The 16,644-nt window shown below is 47.5% G+C and overlaps 2 protein-coding genes across 9 annotated transcripts; one reads left to right on the forward strand and one right to left on the reverse strand.

The window, feature by feature from the left end:
• The first annotated feature begins 202 nt into the window (after nucleotides 1-202).
• On the forward strand, nucleotides 203-15,962 carry HNRNPH1 (heterogeneous nuclear ribonucleoprotein H1 (H)). Of its 7 annotated transcripts, XM_017827926.1 has the most exons (15): nucleotides 203-503; nucleotides 6,672-6,731; nucleotides 7,565-7,702; nucleotides 8,585-8,740; nucleotides 8,940-9,083; nucleotides 10,577-10,715; nucleotides 11,712-11,890; nucleotides 12,138-12,209; nucleotides 12,289-12,422; nucleotides 12,596-12,731; nucleotides 12,878-12,961; nucleotides 13,095-13,145; nucleotides 13,460-13,534; nucleotides 14,154-14,249; nucleotides 14,833-15,962. In XM_017827926.1, exons 1-15 carry the CDS (start codon nucleotides 455-457, stop codon nucleotides 14,955-14,957), a joined length of 1,638 nt encoding a protein of 545 aa, XP_017683415.1. In that variant the 5' UTR covers nucleotides 203-454; the 3' UTR covers nucleotides 14,958-15,962. The 7 variants fall into 7 exon arrangements, with proteins under 7 accessions (XP_017683415.1, XP_017683409.1, XP_017683411.1 ...); XM_017827920.1 differs by lacking the exon at nucleotides 13,460-13,534 and having other exon boundaries at nucleotides 12,310-12,422; nucleotides 14,157-14,249; nucleotides 14,833-15,445; XM_017827922.1 differs by lacking the exon at nucleotides 13,460-13,534 and having other exon boundaries at nucleotides 204-503; nucleotides 14,157-14,249; nucleotides 14,718-15,962.
• Nucleotides 1,079-6,616, reverse strand: LOC108503702 (deoxycytidine kinase-like). Of its 2 annotated transcripts, XM_017827928.1 has the most exons (7): nucleotides 5,739-6,616; nucleotides 5,072-5,187; nucleotides 4,416-4,609; nucleotides 4,050-4,197; nucleotides 3,702-3,817; nucleotides 2,181-2,280; nucleotides 1,079-1,371 (listed from the first exon to the last, which is right to left on the reverse strand). In XM_017827928.1, the coding sequence occupies exons 1-7, from the start codon at nucleotides 5,836-5,838 to the stop codon at nucleotides 1,348-1,350; spliced, it is 798 nt and encodes a 265-aa protein (XP_017683417.1). In that variant the 5' UTR covers nucleotides 5,839-6,616; the 3' UTR covers nucleotides 1,079-1,347. The 2 variants fall into 2 exon arrangements, with proteins under 2 accessions (XP_017683417.1, XP_017683416.1); XM_017827927.1 differs by lacking the exon at nucleotides 1,079-1,371 and having other exon boundaries at nucleotides 1,943-2,280.
• Nucleotides 15,963-16,644: the final 682 nt, after the last annotated feature.

The following is a 16,644-nucleotide window of genomic DNA, read 5'->3' on the forward strand; positions in this document are numbered from 1 at the left end:
CGCAGCCGGGTCCCCCGGGGAGGGGGGCTCGCGGGACCCCCGCGGCGGCCGCGCTTCCCCCCCCATCCGCCGCTCCCCCCCCGCCGCGCGCGCGGGGCCGGACGTGACTGGCCGTGTTCAATTTGTCACGCGGCCATTGGCTGGCGGGGGCGGGCGGCGTGTGACGTCAGCGCGCGGCGCGGCGCGGCCGGCGGCCATTTATAGGCGCGGAGCGGGCGCTGCGCATTCGGAGCTGAGCGAACGGCATCGAGAGCGCTCCGCGGTCGCATCGCCCCCCATCCCCGCCGGGAGAGCCCAGAAACCACCCAGGCCGCCGCGAGCCACCTTCCCCGGCCGCCGCTGAGCTTTTTTTGTTTCCGTTTGTCGCGCAGCGCCTGAGCGCCCCCCCCTTCCTCTCCCCACCTCCGCCCAGCTTTGTTCTTCTCACGGGCCCTGCGGGGAAGGCGCGGCCAAGATGGACCCTTGTCACACCGAGGAGACCGAGGGCGAGATCCCCGGCTTGGGTAAGGCCCGGCGGCGGCGGGGGGGGAGAGGGGCCGGGAGGGAAGGATTGGGGGGGAGGGAGGGGAAGCCGGTCTGTCCCGGAGGTGCCGCGGAGGCCCCGCGATGGCGGCGGGGCCGCTGAGGGGGCTCGGCCCGGCCGCGTGCGCAGCTCAACCCCCAGCGTGCGTCGTGCGGGCGGGGCCGGGCCGGGGGGGGCTCTCCGGGGTCGCTCTCCCGCCTCCGCCGCGCCCGCGGGTCCCTCCCCGCGCTGGGGGGGGTTGGGTTGGGGGGAATTCGTGTGCGGGGGGGATTGGGGGAGGTGAGATCGTAAACGAGATAAGCGCAAATTACAGTTTATTACAGGTCTAACGTCCAGTCTTAAGTAGCGTTAAAGCCGGTGGGAACGGCCACGCGATTAAGCAGAAGTTGAAAGTAAAGGTTTTTCTGGACGCCATAACAGTCTCGTCTTAAAATGGTGAACCCGTGCCAGTTATTGCAAAACAACCCAGCTCAGCGCCTGCTATCTGTTTACTGGGTGTCAGCCATTGACAACCGCTGAGCTCCCCCGCGGGGACAAACAGCTCATAGGCAGTAGGACTTTTAGATCTTTATTAAACAGTGGAGAATACACAGGAAAAACATTATCGAAGCGCCCCATATTTGTTCGTTTTAGCTATACAGAAAACTATCAAACTCACGCAAGTCAGACAAGGGAAAAAAACCCAAATGACATTTTATGTTTTGGTCTTGCTTTAAAATAAGCTATACAGGTAATTCATTTGGTTAAAGTTAATTCTTGAACACACTGATTGTTAAGTCTAAATCTGGAACTTCAGGGACTTGTTTGAATTAATTTTCATCTTCTTAAGAAGTCAGGAAAGACTTGACCTGTCAAAAACAAAAAAATATATATAATATTTGATGTATTAAAAGCTGAAATACCAGGCTTTTCCCTTTGTTTGGAAACAAATAGTTTGTTACTATACAGTTTCCAAGGATGTTTTGCCCTTACATTTTTAATTCGTGACCTGAAATGCTAGTGGCCTTTCAGAGGGGCAAGGTTAAAGGTGGCATGTCTGAGTGTAGTCTGTACAGAACTCTAAGCTGTTAATTGCTGGTTTCTGTGAGGATATAATAAGAAATACCTCCACAACTGAACATTGCACTCCCCTTCCTGGTTTATTTTGAGCTATTTAATGGGGGGGATTAGGTTTGGCTTGAAGGAGTCATTCTGCAGTAATCTCAAATTGATGACCCAGAACAAGATGGAGGAGGGTTTGGTAGAAGAGCACATCCCCATGCTTTTAAGGAGTTTTGGTTTTGGTTTTTTTTTTTGCCACAGCCTGGGCACACAACACACTGCTCCAGCATTTACTCCCTAAGGCTTGCCTTTCCTTGGAACTGGTAAACACCATTTTAACTCAAGTGACCTCTTTACTGCCACCTTGTTTCCTCAAATGGCTGTTTACTTTTCTTCCCAACTCTACTTGGAAGTCTCATTTCATGCATTTGGACCTCTTCAGGAAACTGAGCCCTGTGTATAACCTTTGTCAGATGTGTTGTGTGAGGGGGCAGAAAGATCTCGAAGGAGAATGATTTTACAAGCCTCAAACAAGCATTTCATCACAAATTTTAAGAATATAAATTGATAACTACAGAAGAAAAGCAGATACAGAGAAACAATATTTGCTACTTACCTTATCGATCAGGTACTCCTGTTTAATCTCATCATTTTTAAAATCTTCATTAACATCCAAAACTAGAATAGGAATCTCTTTAAGGTTCTCAAAATCAACTCTGTTAAATGGAAGAACATGGCATAAAGTATTGTGCATAAGACTCCAGCTCTTTAGTTGCTTTCCAAGGGTGCAGCATTAGTCAGATTACCACGTGCACCTGAGATGTTAATGCTGATGGCCATGACTTAAGTGTAAAGCCCAAGTCAAGTTTGTCCTTAATTGCTCTTGTGTAACCCAGTCAACATGGTATCACCACAACTTCCATAGACTTCACAAATCTGGGTTCTTAGTATCTATTTGTTATGTACAAGTGGAGGAAAAGATAGTTTGTTTTTTACTTTAGCTCTTTCTTTATCCCATTCTTTTTGTCACAGAATCAATCATCAGGAATTGATTCTGTAAGAGTGAGTACTTTTTTAAAGTATCACTTACCCTGAGTCTTCCCCCAGGTTATCCATTTACTAATATGCATTTTTAAAGCTTCCTTGCATGGGGATGGCCTCTTTAACAGATTATAAGACAGATATTTAAAATGTCTTAGAGATAAGCAAGACCATTTTGGCTTCAGTTTAAGAACAGATGGGAGCAGTAGTTGTGCAACTGGATGTGTTTTTCTCTTCAAGCAGTAGTTATTCTTTTAAGTGTGGAAATGTAATAAGTGTGCTAAACAACATTCTAACTTGTGCTTGCAGACTTCAAGTGATTCTGTGAAAAACACAGGAAATGCTTGCTTACAAGTTTGGAATGAGTACACAACATAGGCATTCCCAAAATTCCACACTTTGTGCTTCCTTCTGTCTCCAAAGCATTTGGGTAATCCTACATCAAACTTAGGAAGGTAGATGTGACTGATAATGTACTTTTCCTAGAATTGTAGTGCTTCTCAGTCAGTAGAGTATTTTGGGCTCCTTTAGGGGAAAACTTGAAGTCTGCTTTCACGTTTAGAGATCCCTCAGATGGGAAAGCTGGTAAGAATAAGGAAGTTGGTGTGCAGAGATCACTCAGTTGCTGATTGGATTTCTTGTGTGTAACAGTGTCTGCCAAAAGCTTTTCTGATTAAATATTAATCCTGGCTTCAAAATAAACTAAACTTTGTTGAAATATAGTCCTGCAAGTTTAAAGGTAGTTGGGACCTTGCCCCCCCATGCACTGGAACACAAAGCTGCTTAGTAAGTGACTTCTGTGATTGGCCATTGAACACTATTTTATCTGCCCTATTCCTGTGCCCTTCCAATTAGCAAAATCCATATCCTTGCTGGAGTTACAGCTATAAAGCTTCCTAGTTGGAGCTAATGCTTAACAAAGGTTTCAAATTAGATGAAGTTCCATCTTGGAAAACTGAGAAGTTGGTCTAAAAATAAATCCTTTCAAGTGTGCCTGAGTGAAGCTAGACTTAAACTTTGGTTTTATCAACTTTAGTATAAAGCTGGAAGAACCTTGCCTGCAAGTTGAAACTTGCTACAGAAAATGGGTTCCTACCTCATAGTCCTTTCATGGAGCCAGGTTTCGTGTTTATAGTGGAGGTTTTCCAAATACTCAAGCTCAATTCCTTGTTCCTCTTCTCTTCCCCTCATCTGTAGCCTTTCCATGCATTTCTGGAAAAAGAAGTATAAATGTGGTCATTAATCATGTGTTGTAGGTTAAATCAGCTCAAAGGATCAAGTGGTCCTTAACTCAGGAGGACTAATGCTGGACATTAGTGAGCATTAATTTTAAATGCTTGGCTGAACATAAACAAGTTAAGTCTGTAATAACTTTTTTTGTACCCTCTTAAGCCCCTGGAAAATGAAGTTGGAACTGAAAAACTTTCACCTTCAGTGAGCATACCTGGGGTGTGGTTCTGAGGTAGATCATGCCATCCAGTTCTATATCTGATTGAAACTGATTCAAGAGCCATGTGTGCCAGTCCTGATAGATAGACCACTCTGTTTCATTAATGTTCCCAGACTCAAACAAGTTAGAAGCAAATACATATCTGCAATGAAAGACATCAGTCTCATGCCAGGAATGACAAAAATGAACTACCAAAACACTTGTCACTAGAACAGAAATCATGGTACTGAAAAAATGTCTGCCCTTAATCAAACCTGCTCCCTGCAGGTATTATTTTAATATCAAGTGTTCTCCAGCTCTATGTCTTTAAAGACCTGGAGCTATTAATGTGAGTTCTTGCTGTGCTGTGAGAATAATTACCTGTCACTGTACACAGATCTCTCAAAAAATTGCACTGGATGTTCTGCTTCCTGTAGCTTTGCTGAGACTGGTTTTAACTGTGCTCTTACTCGGCTCAAGCAAGCATAAGTCTGAAAGGTGTAAGCCCATCTTGTGGGTTTGTCATACAGCATTTGAAGCAGATTTCCTCCGCTCTTCTGAGACGTTGAAAGTTCCTAGAAGGCAAGAGAAAAAAATTCAATACCAGCATATTTGCAGGATTTTTATTCCCTTTTCTCAATCTGGAATTCTGGTTTGTTAAAGTGAGAATTCATACACTTGTGTTTTTTGTGTGTAGGGTGTTTTTTTTGGTGTTTTTTTTTTTTGGTAAGGAAAATGCTTAGGCATAGGATGGAAGAGACTTTTTTGTCAGGTGATTGTAGTAGTCATAACTGCTTCTTTAAGTAGGTTGTTTGTCGAGTTCCACATTTTAGTGTGATTCTGTGGAGTAGGGATATGATTTGGAATATACATTCAGTAGTATCTTGCCTTAACATTTCTGAGTGCCTGACCACCTGGTATGATAGTGGGGACGACTCTGGCTACTGCAGACTAAGTACGGTTGGATTTTGGCATAGCTCCCTCATCACAAAATTCCTTGCAGTTTGGTTGTCCTGACCCACATCCCGCACACCTACCTGATACTCATCCTCGGTTGTCTGGACATTGCACCACTTGGCGATGGGCTCGGGAATGATCTCCCACTCATCGCTGTGCTTCTCCAGCAGGCTCACAAACGTTGACTTCCCTGCAGCTGCAGGAGATATGAGAAGTTCACTAGGGGTTGATCAGAGCGGTGGTAGGTGACGGGTACAGGGGCAGCGGTGAGGTTTGTGAGGGGCAGTCGGTGCGGCATTCGGGGCGCGGGGCTCCCGGGGCGAAAACAGCGCTAATCTGCGGCACCAGAAGGGCCGCGCCCGGGCCAGGCGGGCGATAAGACACCGAGCCGACATTTTAGGAGCTTTGGCGGCGGGCGGAGCTCGGCGCGGCCGGCGGGGGGAGCGCGGGAGCGGCCGCGCAGGCGCCGGGAATTGGCGCGGGCGGGAGCGAACGGGCAGCGCATCCCGGCGGAGCTCATCTCCACAGTCTCCCTGCGCCTCGGGGGCACCGACGGGCAGCCGGCCGTGGCGGTGGTTTCCCGACGTGGTCCCGACCCCGTTCTCCCTGCAGAGCCCCTCGCTGCCCGCAGAGCCGGGCGGACAATACCCGCATTGCCCTCTCCCCTCCTCCTCCGCCATCCCAGCTCCTCGGCGCGCTCCTGTGCTGACCCCCCGGCCGGTCCCTATCCCGCGCCGCCGAGCTCACCGATGTTCCCCTCGATGGAAACTTTCCTGAGGCGCTTCTGGAAGCTGGAGTCGAGGGAGCCGGCCGGGCTCTGGCAGTGCCGCTTGGCGGGGGCGGACATGGCTTTTCGGAGCGGGAGCCCAGGGGGTTCCCAGCAGCTCCCGCGCAGTTTTAAGTATCCCGCCCGCCGGTGGGCGGGATGGCCGCTCCCCGGGAAGAGGCGGAGGCGCTGCCCCCTCCCGCCGCCCCTTGTACCCCGCTCCTGCCGCCGCGGGATTCCGAAATGGGCGTTTGGCGGCTGAAATGGGGCAGGGCAGCTTTGTGCGGGAAGTGACTAACGCGGTTCCACTCACTGAGCATATTTGCATTAGTGCAAACGACTGCGCCGTGTGCTCGATTTACAGAAGTATCCTGAGTATGCGGGGTGTTTTTGTTTTGGTTTGTTTTTTTTCATTTTTCAAAAATCCTCCAGCTGCGGCAGTTCGGTAGTTGTTAGTGGTCCAGATTGGTGTTTTTAAAGTAAACACCTCAAGGACTTAGATGAGAGATGAGGCCGTGTAGGTTTGCAGTCCTTTTTGGTACTGACTGGAGAAGAAACACGCATGGATGAATGATGTTCATCTAGATGCAGCTCTGAGCAGCTTCTGGGCTCCAAATAACCTGTGTCAGGGGCTTTATGGAGCCTGCTCACCTCTGGGCACGGGTCCCCTACCCCCCCTGCGTGGGCAAGCTGAAACACGAGCTGCTTGTCCTTTCCAGTGGAAGGAGAGGGCATGGAGGATTCTTAGATGGTGAGTTACTCCTGTAACTCCTGCCTCTAACTACGAGATTCAGGGTGAAATCTAGCCAGGTCTGGTGTGTTTGGAGGAGACGGGAGGGAGTAAACTTTTCCTTTCTTTTATGATAATTGTGACCCATTGTCTCTTCTCTCCCCATCTCCTCCAAACACACCAGGCTTCAGTGACCGAAGCGAGCAGATTGTTTCACGTGGGGTAGCGTCAGCATTTGAAGCTGGTAAGTGCTAGTTCCCACACACCTCTCTGTGCAGCCAGAGCCGCCTCGCTGTCGGTGCGGGCCGAGTGTCGGCACCGGGACCGGCCCGGGCGGGCGGTGTGAGGGTGAGGGGGGGGGCTGAGGGCGTGCGGGGCATGCGCAGAGCGGCGCTCGGGGCACGCGGGGCCGGGGCTTTGTTCGGCGCGCGGGCGGGCGGGCGGCGCGTGCGCACAGGCGCGGACAGGCGGCGGCGCGCGCGGGGTGTCCCGGGGGCGGGGCCGGGCCCAGCGCGCACGCGCACGATCCGGCCACGCTGCAGCCGCTCCTCCCGAGAGCGTGACTGGCGCGGGGCTCGCGGCGCTCGGTGCCCTGTGCTCTGTGCCCGCTCCACGCACACACGTCGCTCTCCCCGAACCCGCCGCGGGCGCTGCGCCATCGCCGGGGGCCCGCGGGCCCGCCAGGGCGGCATCCGGGCCCGCGCTCTTTGTGCGGCGGAAGGCCCGGCCCAGCGGAAGCGGGAGCACCCGCCGCCATTTCCTAGCGCGCTCTCGCCACAGGCTCGCCCGCTCGCTGCCGCCTGACCGGGACTAGGCGCTCTCCGGACAGCGGATCAGGCTCGGAGCCCTAGAACCAGCGCGGAGCCCCACCATGTGTGCGTGCGGGGAAGGGGCAGGGCGCGGGCCGGGGGCGGGAGCGGCAGCGGCGCCGTGAGAGTGAGGCGGCAGCGCCCGAGGCAGAGGAGGCTCGGGGAGGGCCAGGGCACAGGCCAGGGGGGCCGCCGGGCGCTCTGAGGGGGTGCGGGTGGCGGCCGTGCTGAGCACGAGTCTCAAAGGGCCCGTTCTGGTCTTCTCCAGCAACCACAGAAGCCGAGACAGAGCAGAGCCTCACCCCCAATGTGATGCTCAACACGGAGAGCAGCGAGGGATACGTGGTGAAAGTCCGAGGGCTGCCTTGGTCCTGCTCCACCGAGGAGGTGCAGAGGTTCTTCTCTGGTAAGTGGGGCCGGGGAGGATGGGGGTGTCAGAGAGGGGCCGGGCTCTGTTGTCTGGATCCTGCATCCCTCCCGGGGACTCTGTGCCGGTGGGAACGCTGTGCCGGTGGGAACGCTGCAGGGAGCAGCAGCAGGAATCATTCAGGAGCCAGTGAAGTTTGTAATGCAACAAGTGCTTCAGGCAGGGCCTGGTATGCAAAGCCGTGCTTGTGTGAGCAGGAACTCCACACAAAGGGGCTTAGTCTGCACGTTGCTGGTATGGCCACAGTTGCCTTCGCTGCTTGAGCAACCAGGAAAGAGAAGCTTCCATTTTAAAGAAAACTTCAAAATTCTTGCTTGAGATTAAACTAAATCAGTTTAATTCTCTGTGTTGTCCTAACAGGCTCTCTTGTGTTCACTGTGTGTGTCCTTGCCCCGAATTAGTAGCATTCTGCAGTAATGAATTGTAGTGAGAAACACATGCTTTCTGCAGTGGCTGGAGATTTTAAAGCTGCTTCAGGAATTTGATGAATTGGACTTGGTTCTGATTTAGTTTATTGCACTTGCACTGATTGCTATTATTGCTTATTTGTTTTAAGCTGATGAGAAAGTTAAGATCAAAAGCAGATAGTGCATTTAACTTGAGGCAGAGAAGCTTTGAAAATGGATAGGTAATTTGTAGTTGCCAATCTGTAGGTTTGACTAGAAGAGTAACTTAATTTTAGTTAGTCCCTTTGGTCATTGTAAGGTTGTAACAAGAATACTGCTGGTTTTGTGATTTTGTCATCTTGATACAACTTGATAGTTGTTGCTACATTTTTCTTTTTAGAATATATGCAACTTGTAAAGTCACAGTGTTCCTGTTATAATTAAATTAATTTTGACCTTTCTGTTTCGTTTTCAGATTGCAAAATTCTGAATGGGGCTCTGGGTATCCGTTTCATCTACACCAGGGAGGGCAGGCCAAGTGGAGAAGCATTTGCTGAACTTGAATCAGAGGAGGATGTGAAATTGGCCCTGAAAAAAGACAGAGAAACAATGGGACACAGATATGTTGAAGGTTTGACTCAGTTGGTCTAGTAACTGACTTACATGTGTTTGTGCTTGATGGGTTTTTGGTTGATCATTTCTCTATCTGTTTAAAATGCATGTGGAAGGACAAATGGACTTGTATATCATAAGTTGACTAGTTTCAAGGCAAATGACTTTTAAAACCGTTGCTTTTTCCAGAATGCATTAATTCTAAGTGCCTTTTACAGTTTTCAAGTCAAACAACGTTGAAATGGATTGGGTTCTGAAGCATACTGGTCCCAACAGCCCTGATACAGCTAATGATGGTTTTGTACGTCTTAGAGGACTCCCATTTGGCTGTAGTAAAGAAGAAATTGTACAGTTTTTTTCAGGTATGTGGGATAAAAGTAGTAGCTATAGCACTATTGGTTTATGCTAAAAAAAACACCTGACAAACCAAAGAAACATGGATTGCCCTGTAGTCCTTCCAACAGTATTTATGGGTATTAAAACTAGATAAACCAATTTTTTATTGGCTTGAGGGATCCATTGGATCAATTCCTGAAGTACCTGATCATAATTCAGGGAATGCCAAAGAGCTACTTGAATATATACTTAGTGGGACATATTGTTCCACGTAAGCATTGCAGAAAACAAGTGTCTTGCCTTCCAAATTAAAGTGAACAATTCAGGTGAGAGGATATTTCCACCCCCAGTCTCTGCTGCTTTACCCTGTCAGTGAAGGATGTACAGCACCCTCACCTCCGGACACTGTGTGAGGAGCAGGATCTGAGAAAGGGCAGACATTGAGCCCATGGCTTCTTCCAAGCATAGATTTAGTACTGAATGAAATTCCAGAGAAAAACAACCTGTTGAACTCTACCCAAGTACAGATTTGCCCCCTTCTCTTTCTATGGGGAAAGAAAGAAACCCTTGATGTTACCTAGCTCAAAGTTTTTGTGGATGAAGAGATAATGTCTTATTTTGACTAATTTTTTACTTTTTTTGCAGCTACCGTATGTTTTAGAAACTGGAATTACAAACTATTAAAAATGCCTAAGAATAAAAGCTATTGATTTCTTTAGGATTTCATTTTGATAGTATTTTCAAAATAGTAGATTTCTAAATGTTTTGCTATAACAAGATATAATTGAACTTACTGTTTTGCTTTAAAATAAGTAGAAATATTTCCAATTTTACAACTTCAGGACTTGTTTTTTGTTTTCTGAATCGGTGATATGAACAATCAATTTCTAAGCATGTACGTTTTAAGCTGTTTTTTTCTTACTTGGTGAAGTAATTCAAGCTTTAAAAACTGTTAATGTGCTTAATATACAAAATGTGCCTCTTCTGTTCAGGAACTAATACTTTAAAATTACTTCATGATTTTTTTCTTAATTAAGCACTCCTAAAGATAAAAAAAATCAATGCTGAAACTTGATGTTTGCATAAGACTAATTATTTTATTTGAGTGACTTCTAGTAAAATTACTTGTTCTATATAAAGCTGTTTAATTTGCTGTGTTTGAATTTAAGTTCTCTTAAAAAGTTCGTCTTAAATACTTTCACAGAATTGAAGAGGTTTGTAATAATATGTGAGGTTCTTAATGCACCCTGCATTAGATGCCTTCTCTGAGGAGTTGTTCCTGACTCTCGGAGCATTTCTGTGCTCTGCAGGGTGGGTTAAGAACCTGAACTGAATGGTATGTGATCGTGGAGCTCTTTGTTGACGTGCCTTTTTTTCTTCTGGTGTTCTAGAATCAACATACCATTCACTTAAAAGTGTTTAAATTCTGGTGTTTTTAAAGCTATAAGAAAAAACTCATGACTGGGCTTGTGATGTTAATATTGCCCCCCTACTGGGGTTATTTGTCCTTGGGTTGAAGGGTTGGAAATCGTGCCAAATGGGATAACATTGCCGGTGGACTTCCAGGGGAGGAGTACGGGGGAGGCCTTCGTGCAGTTTGCTTCACAGGAAATAGCTGAAAAGGCTCTAAAGAAACACAAGGAAAGAATAGGGCACAGGTGGGGATGGATGGTTGGTTGGCTCTGTCACTTTTCTTATGGTAAACAATTAAATCCATATTCTCTCTTCTGAAAGTGTTAACATCCAAATCAAAACAGTGTTTTGGTCCCTAACTCAGTGATGAGTAAAGCCATTGATTGCTATGTCTGTGGCACAGACTGTTTGGATCTACCCAAAACATGCAAGATAAAATTGGGCTAAACTAAATTGTGCTTTGAAACCTGAGTAATAACAGGAGTGCAAAACTGATAGCTTGGAAGTGACAAAGTTGAGAGACTATGGCTTTAACTTCTCAAATAGCACCAATTCTGCCTTTAGCTCTAAAGACATGCACAGTACTCTTACTACCATAAGAAAATGTGATACTTTCTAAACTTGTTTTATAAGTTGAAATGTAACAAATTTACTTACTGTATTAATCTTCAATGTAATAAGCATAGCTTTCAAGAAATTGTCACAAAGGGTTTTTATTCTATTTTACTTGTGACTATTTTTCATTGAAGCATGCACCTTTTGCCTACGCTGAATCACTGAAGCATAGGCTGGGTTCACTAGTACATGCAGAGCTTTTTGTGGCATCCTGATGGGTTAAACTCTTGGTGGAGACCAGGTTTTTAACCCTCTGTTTCCATTGCCTCAAGCAAAATGGTGCTGAGTTGAGTGGACGCCTGTCCCTCCTACGTTTTTTGACTAACACCTTAAATTGGGGGGAGGTGGGTGGGGAATCAGTACTGCTCCCCCACCCTTAAGGCTGGGATACTGCCAAGTATGAGGAGCACATAAACCCTTCAGTAATTTTAATTTCTTGAAAATACACTGATTTGATTGTAATGTAGCATAAAATAGAATGTCATTGCCTACATAATGTAAGGAAACCTGGCTTAAAATTACCGCCAGTGTCAAGGCTATGACTGAATGGCTTGTTGTAATGTGAAGTTGTGAGGTGTTTGTGGAAGGAATCAAAGACTGACTTGTTCCTGTGGAAACACTTGTAGGTACATTGAGATCTTCAAGAGTAGCCGAGCAGAAGTGCGCACTCACTACGACCCTCCTCGCAAGCTGTTGGCAATGCAGAGGCCTGGTCCGTACGACAGGCCCGGTCTTACGCGCGGATATAACAGCCTGGGTAGAGGAAGTAGCTTGGAGAGAATGAGGCGTGGAGCCTACGGAGGAGGTAAGTGCACAGAGTCCGAGGGAGCTGCTCGTATGAAAAGCAGCAACACTTGGACCTGGTAGTGTCTTCCCTGCTTTGTAACTGCTGGTTTGTATGTGTCCTTGGCTTTAGTTCTTGTAGAAGAAATGAAACTTTGTAAGCTGTTGTTTGCAGTGTGTACGTGTGTATTTGGATCTTTCTGTAGTCGAAATGAACGTTTATTTGGATCTTTGTGTAGTTGAAATGAACATGTCCAATCTGTTTCTAGGTTATGGAGGTTATGATGACTACAATGGGTATAATGATGGCTATGGGTTTGGTTCTGATAGATTTGGAAGAGGTAAGAGATCTCTAATAGGAACAGTAACTGAACTTACGACATGTGTCAAAAGAAACTAAAATACATCTGAAAGACCTAGAATGGACTCTTTTCTCTGCAGGGATGTCGGACCACAGGTACGGCGACGGATCGTCCACCTTCCAGAGCACCACTGGCCACTGCGTCCACATGCGAGGTCTGCCCTACAGAGCCACGGAGAACGACATCTACAACGTGAGTCCCAAATGCTGCTCCCTTCCCTTGTGCATGCCTTCGGGTCCTGTGGTCCTCGTTGGACATGCCAGCTGCACTGCAGCTGGAGAGTGCTCCTTTGGAGAACAGGGCTGCTTGTAAACCCCAGCTGTTGCAGTGGTGCGTTTTAATCTGTGTGACTGTTCTGTGTGTAGTTCTTCTCACCTCTGAACCCTGTAAGAGTACACATTGAAATTGGACCAGATGGCAGAGTAACTGGAGAGGCAGATGTTGAATTTGCTACTCACGAGGATGCAGTGGCTGCTATGTCCAAAGACAAAGCAAATATGCGTAAGTCTGGCTGCTCGGAATAGGTGGATTTAGGGAAATGACAGCTGTAGGGCATGTGCTGTCACTGGAATGCCAAAGATTCTACTGCAGCTTCACTTGCAGTGAGACAAGCTGCATGGTCTCACGGCAAAACTTTCTTCTTTCAGAACACAGATACGTAGAACTCTTCCTGAATTCTACAGCAGGAGGAACTGGTGGTGCCTATGGCAGTCAGATGATGGGAGCAATGGGTATGTGTGACGGTCTCGCTGCACTTTTAAACAGGTGCTTGCTATTGAAGGAAGCTGGCGCATTTTGTGCAGCTCCTGCTTATTCTGTGCCTGGATCAAAACTGAAATTCAACATTCTGTCTTAATCACACAGTCAAGGAATCGGAAGGGGTAGTCCAAGATTGGAACACTAGCACACTGGCAGGTATTTAAACCTTTTGGGAATATATTTGACAATTATTAGGTTAAATAAAATGTGGTGTGGTGTGGCTGGTGGGATGAGTGGCTTCTGGGAATGTGGGTGGTGCAAAAGTGGGAGCTTCCTCCTGTCCTTTTATTCTCCTTCCCTCTCCCTTCTTGGGACATAGTCTGGTGATGGAGGATGTATCTGTGGCACATGACCTGCCACTCAAGCTTGGTCTTGATGGTGAGAGAGAAATGTATTTGGAATTGGGGAGAAGCTGTCTGAATTGGTCTAGCAAACCCCAAAATTGTTTAAAAATCTAAAATGTCTGTTAGCAACACAAGTCTATTGCTGTTGTGTCTATAAGGCAGATACCCTCTTGACACCCAACTGGGCTGGTTTCTTAGAGGTGAAGGTGGGGTTGGTTTCTGGGGGGGCTCCTTTCTCGAGGGTGTGGGGGTGTGGGTACACTGCTGCTGTTGTAGTACTCTGATCACAAAATGTTTCAAGTCTAATACTGATACTTGAACTACAGAAGAGCTTTGTAGGAGTGATGTACAAATGATGAGGTGAAGAGCAGTTGTTAGTGAGCTTAAGTGAGCCACGGCAGTGCTGTGGTGCACAACCAGTGTGGAGCAGGAATAAGTCTGTTGGGACCGTATACAAACTCCAGTTAATGAGCTGGTGCTCTTCTGGGCAGGCAGCAGCAGTCCTGTGTGAGATCACTTAAAGACAAGCTTAAGTCTTTTCGGGTGTCTTATGGATAATGCAGACCAATAGAACACCACACTGTTCTGTACAGTCCAGAGAAACTTCAAAAGTAAAAGCAATTTTTGAAGTCCCGTTTGACTGGAGGGGTGTCTTTAGAAACTGGATCACTTTCCTTGAGTTTGTTACCTTGTATACTTAATTTCCCTGGGTGTGAGAGAGGCTGTGGCAGAATGCTGGGGCTGTTGGGTGAGGGATGGGTTTGTTGATGATGAGCAGACTTTGACAGCCGAGTTCTTAACGTTTTTATCCTTAACTTGAAAGGAAGCCAATCCAGTTATGGTGCTCCAGGCAGCCAGCAGCTGAGTGGGGGTTATGGAGGAGGATATGGAGGTCAAAGCAGCATGAGTGGCTATGGTAAGAGCATTTCTTTGCTGGTTTCAGGTGGGCTGGGTGCTGCTGGCTGAACATGCCCTTCACTGGTGTTAAAGGGTTGTGCTACAGCCTGGGCAGCACAAGCCCCGAAAGATGTGGCTGTTGTGAATGTTAAAAATTATTGATAACTGGGGGGGGGAATCTATTCAAAAGAGAAATGGGAAGGTGAGGGAAGAAATGTGGAAACTTACTCTGAAAGGAGTAGGAAATGCCAGTCTCCAGACTTGCATTGCTCTGATCACTTCCTTTCTTAGTCTAAAAGCTGGAGACCAGCTTTGTTTCAACACAGTACAAACGGGGGGGAGGGGATGTGGGAGGCTGGGTCCTCCCCATGCCCCCAGAGCGGTGCTAAAGCTCTGGATTGGGAAGGGGGGTGATGCAGAGCTCATGCTGTCATTGAACAACCGGTGACTGACTTTGGGTACGGAGCTGTAAACTGACACTTTGCAGCGTTGGGCACGGTAGACGGTATTTACGAGGTGGCCCAGCAAGGACAGGCGTTGGGGCAAGGATGCTTCGAGTCGGCCTGAGGCAGCTGTGAACCTGCTGTCGGTTTCCCCCTCAGACCCCGGGAGCCAGGGCGCCATGAACAGCAGCTACTACAGCAGTGGGAACCGCGCATCCATGGGAGTGAACGGCATGGGCGGCATGTCCAACATGTCCAACATGAGTGGTGGCTGGGGAATGTAACCAATCGCTGACTTTTGGTCGCATCTTTTTTAAAAAAGAAAAAAACAAAAAACTAAGTTTAACAGTTTTGCAATACGAGCTTGTGATTTATGCTTTACTGTAAGTGAATTCAGGATTGTTTTAAAACCCTTCAGGTTCAGTATTTTTGAACATACAGAAATGAACATTCATCTAGGATGTAATAACCAAGTAAAGACTTTAACTGTTAAACGATTTGGAGCGTTTCTCAAGTTAGTTTTGTTGTAGGAGTGTATTTAAGCAGTAAGCGTATTTAGGTTAAAGCTGTTTGAATTATGTTAAATGTTGCTCTTATACCATATTACATCCGACACTGTTTTGAATACATGTTAAAAAAGAGACATGCTGTTTTGTAAAAAACCAATATAGAAGCTGTGTCTGAAAAAATCAAAGTGAACATTTGGCATGTTAGTTCTAGTTTATTTCTTTTAATATCCTGTAAGGCATGTTAAAGCTTTTTTTTTTTTTAAGTTAATGGGGGAAACATGTTGAGACGCAATACGGCTACTTTAGGATTTTGGTCTTGGTGTTCGTATAAAATTCTGAGGCCTTGATTTAATCTTTCATTGTATTGTGATTTCCTTTTTAGGTGTATTGCGCTAAGTGAAACTTGTTAAATAAATCTTCCTTTTAAAAACTGGAACTCACTCCTTTTTGACCTCCAGCTTCTTGTAACTACACTTGCATCTGTGTCCTGTGTGACTGTAGTGCTCTTGCCATGCAGCTGCCCTGAGCAGCCACTCCTCTTGCTGAGCGCTGGCCTGTAGTGTTACAGTGACAACTGGGGGTACCAGAGGAGGCCACCCCGCTGCTGGGGGCACCCAGTGTGTGTTGGGTCAAAGCGCTGCACAGCTGTGCCCTGAGCAGGGGGTCTGGGCCCTAAAGCTGCTGGGGGTGGGGTGAGAGGTGATTCTGTACTTTCTTGTAGGCATCAGTGGACTCAGCAGCTTCTGCAACCATGTTTCAATAAATGCAACGTGTAAAACATCCTGCTTAAAGATGTGGTTTTGTAACTTAGTTACAGCTTTTGAGCACTGCAGGTTTCCCTGAAATAATACAGCATCTGCTCCCTGCCTTTGCTGTAGTACCTGTGCTTGCCCTTAGTAATGAACCCTTTGTCCTAAAGGGTTACAAACCTGAGGTCCCTTTCTACAGTGAAGAAGATACTTCTTCTCGAGGGGGGAGCTGTAAAGGTTGACTCCTGAGCACTGTGTGCTGCAGCCACAGCTGTGTCTGCTGTGGTAAAAACCTGCTTCCTGAGGGGGGATGGCTGAGGTCAGAACTGGCAGCTGGAGCCCAGCTCAATGGGCTCTGCTGAGCCTCTGGCAGAGCTGGGGGATCACACCTGGGTTTGCACTGTTCCACATGGAGCCTCAAGGAGCTCTTCTGGAACCTGTGGCTCTCACGACATTCCTGTTGGAGGGTGCACATCTCCATGAGGGTGCTGTTGGGGACAGTGGTGCCTTCACCCTGTAGTTCCTGGGGTGAGGCAACAGCCCAGTGTGCTGGTGCTCCATAACACAAACTGCTCTGGGACCCGGCTGCAGCTGTGCCCAGGCCTGACAGAATGAACACCCCTGGGCTGGGGCAGAGCTGCCCTGCTGTGTCACAGAGCTGGGCACAGCGAGCTGGAGTCACTGCCCCCTTTCTTCCAGGGAAGGGTGGAAGC

Source organism: Lepidothrix coronata, unplaced genomic scaffold (genome assembly GCF_001604755.1).
Source record: "Lepidothrix coronata isolate B3197 unplaced genomic scaffold, Lepidothrix_coronata-1.0 Scaffold144, whole genome shotgun sequence".
Taxonomy (NCBI): Eukaryota; Metazoa; Chordata; class Aves; order Passeriformes; family Pipridae; genus Lepidothrix; species Lepidothrix coronata.

Excerpts from the sequence above, each read along its gene's own strand:
- HNRNPH1 (XM_017827926.1), top strand. The coding sequence starts at position 455 with ATGGACCCTTGTCACACCGAGGAGACCGAGGGCGAGATCCCCGGCTTG. Across the intron at positions 504-6,671 it reads GGGCGAGATCCCCGGCTTGG|GCTTCAGTGACCGAAGCGAG; the intron begins GTAAGGCCCGGC and ends CAAACACACCAG. Across the intron at positions 8,741-8,939 it reads GGGACACAGATATGTTGAAG|TTTTCAAGTCAAACAACGTT; the intron begins GTTTGACTCAGT and ends TGCCTTTTACAG.
- LOC108503702 (XM_017827927.1), bottom strand. The coding sequence starts at position 5,838 with ATGTCCGCCCCCGCCAAGCGGCACTGCCAGAGCCCGGCCGGCTCCCTC. Across the intron at positions 5,188-5,738 it reads TTCCATCGAGGGGAACATCG|CTGCAGGGAAGTCAACGTTT; the intron begins GTGAGCTCGGCG and ends TATCTCCTGCAG. Across the intron at positions 4,198-4,415 it reads AGATCTGTGTACAGTGACAG|ATATGTATTTGCTTCTAACT; the intron begins GTAATTATTCTC and ends CTTTCATTGCAG.